This window comes from Cebus imitator, unplaced genomic scaffold (genome assembly GCF_001604975.1).
Source record: "Cebus imitator isolate Cc_AM_T3 unplaced genomic scaffold, Cebus_imitator-1.0 Scaffold216, whole genome shotgun sequence".
In the NCBI taxonomy this organism is placed as follows: Eukaryota; Metazoa; Chordata; class Mammalia; order Primates; family Cebidae; genus Cebus; species Cebus imitator.
In genome coordinates, this window is record NW_016107531.1 from 492,857 (window position 1) to 502,987 (window position 10,131).

At 56.5% G+C, this 10,131-nt stretch overlaps 1 protein-coding gene across 12 annotated transcripts in view; it reads right to left on the reverse strand.

The window, feature by feature from the left end:
• Nucleotides 1–9,670, reverse strand: part of DNM1 (dynamin 1) — a 51,637-nt gene extending 41,967 nt beyond the window's left edge. For all 12 annotated transcript variants that reach the window (XR_001831043.2, XR_001831045.2, XR_001831042.2 and 9 more), the window contains exon 1: nt 9,406–9,670. Coding sequence is in view for 8 of the 12 variants with exons in the window: in XM_017549009.1 (XP_017404498.1) it covers nt 9,406–9,566 (161 nt within the window). In the remaining 4 variants the exon portion in view is untranslated. The remainder of the gene's footprint in view (nt 1–9,405) is intronic.
• Between the last annotated feature and the right edge of the window lie 461 nt (nt 9,671–10,131).

Below are 10,131 nucleotides of genomic sequence, written 5' to 3' on the forward strand. Positions count from 1 at the left end.
TGGGGGGCTGAGATAGGAGAATAGTTTGAACCTGGGAGGTGGAGGTTGCAGTGAGTTGAGATCATGCTGCTGCACTCCAGCCTGGCAACAGAGCGAGATTCTGTCTCAAAAAATATATATATATTAGTGGGGCGGGGGGGCAGGGAAGGGGGGTGTGGTGGTGTGCACCTGTAATTCCAGCTACTCAGGAGGTTGAGGCAGGAGAATTGCTTGAACCCAGGAGGTGGAAGTTGCAGTGAGCCAAGATCGTGCCATTGCACTCCAGCCTGGGTGACAGAGCGAGACTCCATCAAAAAAAAGGGGGACAGAGAGAGAAGGAGAGAGAGAAGGAGAGAAGAAAGAAGGAAGGAAGGAAGGAAGGAAGGAAGGAAGGAAAGAAAGAAAAAGAAAGAGAAAGAAAGAAAAAGTAAGAAAGAAAGAAGGAAAGAAAGAGAAAGAGAGAGAAAGGAAGGAAGGAAGGAAAGAAAGAAGAAAGAAAGAAAGAGGAAAGAAAGGAGAATTGATCCTTGCATGGCTGTGTGAGGTCAGAGTGATCAGTTTCCCCATGTTACAGGGGAAGAAACTGAGGCTCAGAAAGGGGAGATCACATGCCTCTCGAATGCCCACAGGCACACTGTGTTATCCACCCTTTGATAGCTTCTCTATTCACCTAACATATCATAGACATTTCCAGAGTTATTAAATATACAGCTACATCTGGATCCTCTGTCTTTCTTTCTTTCTTAGAGACAGGGTCTTGCTCTGTCACCCAGGCTGGAGTACAGTGGTGCGATCATAGCTCACGACAGCCTCAAATTCCTGAGCCCAAGCGATCCTCCCACCTCAGCCTCCCAATAACTGGGACTACATGTGTGCGCCACCTCGCCCAGCTATGGGTCCTTATTTCTCATCACCAGCATCTTAATGAGAAGGAACCCCAGCTCGGCCACTAAGTTACCTCCCTGTTCTGAACCTCAGTTTTCCCATCAGTGAAATAGGACATGGGCCAGCAGCTCCCTCATAGACCTGTTGAGGGAATGCCCTGAGGTCCTGGCTGTGGAAGGACCTAACAGGGGGTGCCCATTGGTGGGTCCTAGTTCCCGAGCACGTGCCATGTGCTGTGTGCTTTATGTGCTGCTGCACTGCATTCCTTCGAAATGGGGACCCAGGTTGGGTGTGAGGGTGCATTTACCTGCTGAGATTTTTCTCCCTACCCTGGCTAGTGGCCTCCTTTCCCTGATATAAGAAGAGAGGCATGTGAGACAGAGTGATTAAAGAGTAACACAGTCATAATGAGGTACGATGTTAATATTAACCATGGTTGAAGCTGCCCTCGGAGCTCTGAGCCCAAGGTAACGGGCTTCTCTCGTCCTCTACAGCTTCCCATCTGGGAGAAAACAAAGCCCTACCCCACACAGGGAGGGCCAGGTCATGGCTGGAGAGAGTGATCAGGGAAGGCATCTCAGAGGAGGTGTTGGCTGATGTGACTTGGAGGAAAGACCCAGTGAAAGAGGAAGACAAGGCCAGGGGCCAGGCATGGTGGCTGAAACCTGTAATCCCAATACTTTGGGAGGCTGAAGTGGGAGGATCACTTGAGGCCAGGAGTTTGAGACCAGCCTGGGTAACATAGCAAGGCCCTGTCTCTACAGAAAAAAAGGAAAAGAAAGAAGCTTCCAGGCAAGAGAACAGCATATGCAACAGCACCCCAGGAGAGTGAGAGAGAGGGCACAGCCCTAGTTTTTCCGTGAAATGTAAGATATTCAGGTAGGCCAGGAGGCAGCGGCTGACAGGAAGCAGGACTGGGTAGTCAGTCCTCAGAGGCCCAACTCAGGTGCTGGGGTTCGGTTTTGAGGGCAGGGAGTCCAAAAAGGGCTTCAGGCAGAGGAAGGCAGATTGGGAGGCTGGAGAGAGATCCATGCTGTTGGGTGGGGGATGGGTTGGGGGGAAGGGAGGAAGCTCCTCTGTGGCCAAGACAGGGGCTGGAGTTTGAGGTAGACAGGAGTGAACTGGGCAGACTCCACGGAGACGGAGGCGGATGGGGAGGGCGGGCCAGCGAGCAGGTAGCTGATCTCGGGGCCTCTGGCCAGGGGACTGGGAAGATGCCATTTAGGAGAATATTTTGAACATCTTCCAAGCTCAATATTACTTTTTTTTTCTTTCTGTTGCACATAGTAATTCTAAGTTGCTAGGCCTGACTTCTCCAAACGATTCCTGTTTCTTAGCCAGATTTCATTCCAGGGAATGGGTAAGAGTGCCAGAGAGTCACCCAGGAAGAGGAGGAGAGGAGGAGACACTGAGATGTGTAGGTGTGTGCGCACACGGGTGGGGCTGGGGTGGGGAATAGGGTAGACAGAAACATGGAGAGGTGTGGATTGGAGGCAGGAGACACATGCTTGTTCCTGGCCTGCCTCTGATTCAATTGCTGTGTGACTTTAGGCAGGTTCCCTCCCCTCTCTGTGTCATTTTTGCCATCTAAAAACCTGGTGGTTCATGCCTGTAATCCCAGCAGTTTTTGAGGCCATGGTGGGCAGATCACCTGAGGTCAGGACTTCGAGACCAGCCTGGCCAATATGGTGAAACCCTATCTCTACTAAAAATACAAAAATTAGCCAGGCATGGTGGCAGGCACCTGTAGTCTGTTACTTGGGAGGCTGAGGCAGGAAAATCGCTTGAACCTGGGAGGTGGAGGTTGCTGTGAGCTGAAATTGTGCCCCTGAACTCCAGCCTGGGTGACCGAGCAAGACACTGTTTCAAATAATACTACTACTAATGCTAAATAAATAAAAATAAAAACCTGGTTGGAAGGCCGAAGTGGGACGATCACTTGAGCCCAGTAGTTTGAGACCACCCTGGGCAACATGGTGAGCCCCCATCTATATAAAAAATAAAATGAAAAAGTTAGCCGGACTTGGTAGCACATGCCTGTTGTCCCCAGGTGGGAGGATGGCTTGAGCCCGGGAGGTCAAGGCTGCAGTGAGCCAAGCTCTCCCCACTGCGCTCCAGCCTGGGTGACAGAGTGAGATCCTGTCTCAAACAAAACAAAATAGACAAAACAAAACAAAAACACTGAATGATAGTAGACGCCAGTACTGCTCTTAGACCTGGAAACTGGAGCCCTTAGCCCCAGACTTACACCTTAGGGGTCCCTCTCTGGACTTCCTCTGGCCTTACCTTCCCCATGGGGCAAAGAAAGGTGCCCAGCTGGAGCCTGTGCTCCCCTCAGAGGCTACACTCAGGTGCCCCAGGATTCCCTCTCAAGCAGTTCCAAGCCCACTGCCCAGGACCAAGGGGGGTCCAGCCCAGGCCCAAGGGGGGTCCTTTCTGGAGCTGGGATATGTGGGCTGCGGTGTTCACGAGTCAACCCTGGAGGGATAAAGAGGGAAGTGACGGGGCAGCCCGGGGAGAGGGGCCACCTGTCCCCACGCCTCCACATACATCACGGAACTCCAAGGAGTCCGAAGTTCTGAATTCTAACCCAGCTGGCCAGGTTGTGATGAAGGTGCATTTGCTGTGGTGGGAGGGCAGAATGCATTGCATTTAGCAATTCCTCAGCTTGATTTATAACTGGAATACACAGGCATATGGCACGTGGGCGTCTGCTTCTCCACGCCTGACAGCACTGTGCCCATGACCTGCTTCCTCCACTCCTGCCCTGCCCACCCTCTCCACTCGCCCACTTGTGCCCCCTTCCCTGCATCTGACCCTCTGACCCAGCCAGGGCCTGGGAAACTCAATTCTCCTGGTGCCGGGATCAGATACTGTCTGCCAGGGTCACCTTTCACTCCCAGCTCTTCTGGGCCACGGTGGGGCGTGGGTTTGGAGAGGATGTCCCGGCTGCAGATGCGTGCATTTCCATGCATCCCAGCACATTCTGTGCATGCTAGGAGCATGCAGACTGGAGCAGAATGTGGCAGCTCTCCGGGTGGGTGGGCGGCTGTCAAAGGACCCCTAACAGGTCCCTCAAACCCCGGTTCCTCAACCCTCCTGGTCTCACCTCTGGCCTCTGCTCCTCAGCCACTCCACCCTTCACCCTTCATCCGGGTTCTCAGACCCCCTGGGCTCTCTTCACCCTAGCCCTTTGCTCAGGCCGGTCCCTGCACCTGCAGCAGTCCATGCTTTAGCTTGACCATGTCCTAGTCTTGTTCATGTCCAGTCTTAAATGCTACCTCCTTAGGGGGCCTTCTGATGGCCCAGAAAGTTCCCTTCCCCTCAATGTCAGGCTCCTTGCAACACAGTAGCAGACTCCTTCAGAAGAACACACAACAAACGAGCTCTTTGTGGATTTCACGTCTGTCTGCCCCGATCAGCTGCAAACCTCCCCAAGCAGGATGGGTACGGCTGGTTCACAGCTCTATCCTCAGGGCCTGGCACATGGCAGGTGCCAAGGAAGCGTCAATTCCCTCTGCCCCCTCCAGGTCATCAGCACTCTGCCTAGGATGTCTCATTTATCCACTAATATTCTTTGGCCTCTATCTCCAAATCTGAGAAATGGGACCACTATGATGCATCCCAACATGTTTGGAGGAAGAGACAGAACTTAACAGTGGGGAGTGGGCTGTCTCCCCTGGGAAAAGCTAGGTTTAACAAAGAGAGGGGCTCTCAGAGGCCAGAGACCAGCACCATGCCCATGCTGGGATAGAATGTGGAGGAAGGGGCCGGGCGCCATGGCTCACACCTGTAATCCCAGCACTTTGGGAGATTGAGGTGGGTGGATCACCGGAGGTCAGGAGTTGAGACCAGCCTGGACAACATGATGAAACTCCAACTCTACTAAAAACACAAAAATGAGCCGGGCGTGGTGGTGCACACCTGTAATCCCAGCTACTCGGGAGGCTGGGGCAGGAGAATCACCTGAACTTAAGAGGTGGAGGTTGCAGTGAGATGAGATTTCACCACTGCACTCCAGTCTGGGCAACAGATCGAGACTGTCTCAAAAAAAAAAAAAAGAATGCAGAGGAAGGGACAAGGGCACATTGCAGAAGGCAGGAAGCCTGGGGGAGGGGGGTAGGCAGAGTCACGGGGAAACCCTTCCCACAGGCTGCTCCTTGGGCTCTGGGCAGAGGGTCCCTCACCAGGACCCCAACCCTACCCTAGATGGAGAAGGTCCCCCGCCGTGCCTCCATCTTAATGCACCTCCCAGCCCGCACCATCCCAGAGGGCTTGCCTGTCTATGCCCAGGCAGGAAGAGAACCAGCACATTTTCTATGCCAGGCCCTTCCTTGAATGCTTCATGGACTCACCATCATCTCACAAGGGATGTGCTATTATTATCCCCATTTTACAGATGAGGAAATAGCAGCTGGGTGGGGTTTAGAGAACATGCCCAGGGTTTCTCTGCTTGTAAGTGGCAGAGCTGAGCTTCGAACCCAGCAGGTCTGACTTCAGAGCATGCTCTCAGCCCCTCTGCCACGTTCCCGCCGGCCTTGGCCCGCCCCAGGACAACCCACTCTTGGCCCTGGCGGAGTGTTGTTGGCGGAGGGGGGCGTGTAGTGGGGCGGGGGTGATAAAGAGGAGCTGGAGAGACAGCAAGGAGGCCCCTTTGGCCTAGGGCACCAGGCATCTGTTCATGAAAGGCAGGCTGTGCTGCGTCCACAAACACTCCCCCGTCTACACTTACCCCCGGGATGAGCTCATCTGCTCTCAGGTTTAAATCCCATCTCTACACCAACGATTTCCAAATTTTTCTTTCCAGCCCGCCTTCCCCCTGAGCTCCTGACTTGCATCACCAAACTGCCAGCTGACATCTTCCACTTAGAAGTCTAACAGGCATCTCAGGCTCAATATGTTCAGAACCCAACCCTGGTCTTCCCCCGTCCCCCCAGTCTGCTCCTCCTTACTCTTCACGACTCTGTTAATGGCACCAACACCCACCCAGGAGCTCAGGTCAAAGTCCCAGAAGTCATCATTGATTCCTCCTTCCCCACCCTCCACATCCATCCACCAGCGGGACTTCCTCCAAAATATATCCTGAAACCCACCCACCATTCTCCTTCTTGTTGCAGCTAAAACCCTGGTCCAGGCCCCCGACTAGCCCCTGCCCACTGCAGCAGCCTCCTCACTGGTCTCTCACCTTCTCCCTCACCCCCTCCCCAAGTTACACCCTTGACAGAATCCACCCAAGTCACTCCACTACTGAAATTTTCCCACAAGAGTGAAAATAAACCCAAACTCCTGGCTCCTCATGGCCTGAGGGGCTTGTAGATCTAGCCCCTGCCTATGGGGCTTCCTTCTGTTCTTCAAAGGCACCAAATTCTTTCCTACCCCAGGGCCTTTGCCCTTTCCCTTGGCCAGGAACTCTCCCACCCCTGGCGANCACCCTTGACAGAATCCACCCAAGTCACTCCACTACTGAAATTTTCCCACAAGAGTGAAAATAAACCCAAACTCCTGGCTCCTCATGGCCTGAGGTTCTTGCTAGTCAAACACCAGCCACTGGGGCTTCCTTCTGTTCTTCAAAGGCACCAAATTCTTTCCTACCCCAGGGCCTTTGCCCTTTCCCTTGGCCAGGAACTCTCCCACCCCTGGCGAGTTACACAGGTTCTCATCCCTCGGTTCTCATCTCAGATGCCACCTCCTCCCGGAGACCTCTGACCTCCCTGGGGAGAGCAGCCCCGCTCCCTTCCCTGACTTTGACCACACTTTCCAGTTGTCTTCTGAGTTTCTCCCTCTGGAATGCAGAGCCTTGTCTTTTCCACCATAGAATCCCCAGTGCTAAGACATCATGCACCCTCCACAAATGTTTGCTAAATGACTGAATGAATTGGCGTTGGTGAAGAAATAGCATAGACCCAGACAAGTTCCAGCAGCGTCCCGGGCAGCTGCGAGGCCACCTCCATTGCAGAGCTGACAGCAGGATCCTCCTGAGTGCCTAGAGCAGCCCTGATGCATTTTCCTTCTGATGCATTTTCCATAGGGCATTGGCTCCTGGGAAGCCCCAGGAGACAGAGTGGCTATTACCATGCTCACCAGTCTGGGGACTGAGCCCTGTTGGAGAGGTCAGGAGCCCTTGAGGGAGCAGGCAGGCTGAGAGGGGGGAGCCCACTGAGCCTCAGTTTCCCCTGCCTTCTCACTAGCTTTCAGGGGATCTCGAATGCTTTCCCGCCTACTCCTTCACATCGAGCTAAGCCCTCCTCCCCTGCATCTGGACACCCTGCACATCCTCCTGCGGGGATCACGGCCAAGGGTACTGGGGCACAGAGGGCAGCCAGAGGGCCCAGGCCTCCTGGGGCACAGACCATACCTTGCTCTGCCACTCAACAAGCAAGTACTTGCTGAAGTCTGCGGTGGCCAGGGCTGGCCCCTGCGCCATGGGCTCCAGGAGGGCAGAGGATAGGCGCAGAAGTCCCCAAGCCTAATCAGCTATCAACGCTCCCTCCCGCATGTTTACACAAGCTCCTTTCCACCCGTGAACTTGGTGGAGCCCACAGCCACCCTCTCAGGAAGGCAGGGCAGCGGCTGTCAGTGTCCCCCTCCCACAGATGGGGAAGTGGAGGCCCACCCACCTGCATGTCCCTGTGCCCGGTGCAGGGCCCTGCTCTCTGAAGTGACCTTCAGAGGATGGGCAGCCTCGAGATCGGGAACTGGAGTTTGGAGTCTAACAGCTGCCGCCCTTCCTGAATGTGTGACCTTGGGCAAGGCACCTAACCTCCAGGGTCTCAGTTTCCTCATCCGTAGGATGGGCATGATGGTACGTGCTTCTTGGTAGCTCCTGTGAAGGACTCAGCATAGGGGCTGCATGGGATGGGCTCGATAGACGGGGGCTGAATTCACCAGTTGGTACCCTTCTTACCCCAGGCCTGGAGCACACAGCCTGGCATGGAGCAGGAGTTCAGCCAACATTCAAAGGACGAGAGGGAGGAATATGGCTTGTCCACTCTAAAGTGCTGGGTATCCCTGACTGCCGGGCTTTGGGGAAGGGGCACATTGTGTCTCTTGCCTGTGTCTCTGCAGGTTGGGGGGTCATGTGATCAGAAGGGGGTGCCTCCCCCTCTGCTGACCAGATGGGCACGGCCGCCCCCACGGTGGCCTTCCAACATCCCACACATACATGGCTCCAGGCAGGCCCTCTCCTTGTCACCTCTAGGGCTAGCATGGGTTTCCCAGGACATTTGAGGGGCAGGAACAACCACCCAGTTCCACTGCCCACGTTAGAGACAGAGACACTGAGGCTCAGAGAGGGCAAGTGACCTGCCTGAGACTTTGCAGCAGAACCTGGCTTGGACAGAACTGCTGTCCCTCTGCGGAGAAGGGCCCCTGCCTCCCTCTCCCATGTGCCAGTCATTTTTTTGGCCCTGAAGGTCATTGGAAGAAAGCAAGGGTTTCTGAAGAAGATGTGGGGAGATGAAAGGGGAGAGGTCAGTGTGAACCCTCTCACCTCCTCCCCCAATCTGCCCAGCCCCCCATCCCACTTCCAGTACCTGGAGAGCCCCTATCCTTCCTCTCATCAGTACCAGAAAAACTATTTCTGCCTCCCTTTGGGGGTGCCTGGGAGCCTGGGGGTCATGACCCTGACTGCCCCCCTAAACCCAAGACCCTTTGTCTTTGCGGTTGCTCTCCTCTCCGCCACCTAGGCCTCCCAGCGCCTTGTGGGATCAGAGGCGGGAGGGGGATTAGGTTCTGCAAATGGCTCCCCCCTCCCGCCATCCCTGTCTTAGTCATCTCTGCCCTCTGCCGCCTCTCCCTTCATCACAATCCCTCTGGCCAGGCCAAGCGGAGGGCGACACTGACAGGCGCCCCCCACCCAGGGGCCACGGAGAAGCAAGGGGCCGGCTGCTCAGAAAAGGATCAGAAGTGGTTTCTCCTCCCCTCTTCCCTTCCTCATCCTGCAGCCCGCGCCTCCCCCTCCACTGTGCTGCGCACGGATGGCGGCGGGAGCCGCAGAGGTGTGTGTGCCGGGGGAAGCTGTGCCGGGTCCTCAATGCCCAGAGGACTACGTCCTCTTCTAGGGGCCGGGGTGTGGGGGCTGTCCCCCCCAACACCACAGCTTAAGAATTCCCATGGGGGTAGAGGGCTGTCCCCCCCATAGAGCCCGGTGTGGGGGACACTGCCCCCGGGTGCTGCCCGCTCCAAGGGACTCCCCAAGCCCAACGGAGGCGCTGAGTAATGAGGGCTCTCTCCGTGCCCATGTTGGGGGTGGGGGTCAACCCTCTGCCCGGGGCTTCTGGCAGAGCGCTGTCTGCCCTAAAGGATGGGGCGGAGGAGGGGGCGTGATTCCGCAGCCGGAGACGTTTGCAGACTAAGCCGGGGGGCGCTGCTGCCCCAGGGGCTCTCGCGGTGGGGGGAGGGCCGCCTCGCTCCGGCTGGGGGTGGGGGGCGCGCCGGCCGCGAGTGCAGCGTCGGGGGCTGCGAGGTCGCCGCACCGTCGGTGTCCCGGGTGGGGATTCCAGGGATCCCGGGGGTCGGCGCCCTGGGGCGCGCTGCGCCTACCTGCCTACGAAATTCTCGAGCACCGAGCTTTTGCCGGCGCTCTGGCCGCCCACCACGGCGATCTGCGGCAGGTCGAGGTCCGCGTTCTGGCCGATGGCAGAGAAGGCGTCCTGCAGCCGGTTGACCAGAGGAATGAGATCTTCCATGCCGCGGTTGCCCATGGCTGCGGCGGGCCCCGCAGGCTGCGATCCGGCTGCCGCTCCCGCTCCCGGCTCGGGCTCCGCCGCTGCAGCCGCGCGCCCCGACTGCCTGCGCCGCGGGGCCCCCGCCCCTCGGGGATCAGAGCGGGCGCCGCTCCCAGGCGCCGCTAGGGGGAGCCCGCGGCGCTGCTGGCGGGACGCCGTGCGCAGGCGCCGCCCGGGGCACCATGGGTGTTGTAGTTTTCACCTTCTGCGGCTTTCGAGGTGCCTTAGTATCTGGGGTGCGCGGGTGCTGCGCAGAATATATTTGTCACGGGTGGGGCCTCACTCCTAGTACCAGAACCCTTGGATAGTTAGTGGTCATGGCTGTTTTACTCCATCTTACCGATGGGGAAACTGAGGCCTGGAGAGCAGATGTGCCACCTCTGAGGTCACAGCCTCCTGACCCGGAGTTCCCCTTCACCTTGCTGCCTTCTACCTCTAGGTCCTGACTCTAATCTCCAGCATGTCCCTTTCTTCCTTTGGTCCTCAGTTTCCTTGTTTGTAGAAGGGGAAAGATGGAACATGAATTCAACAAATATTTACT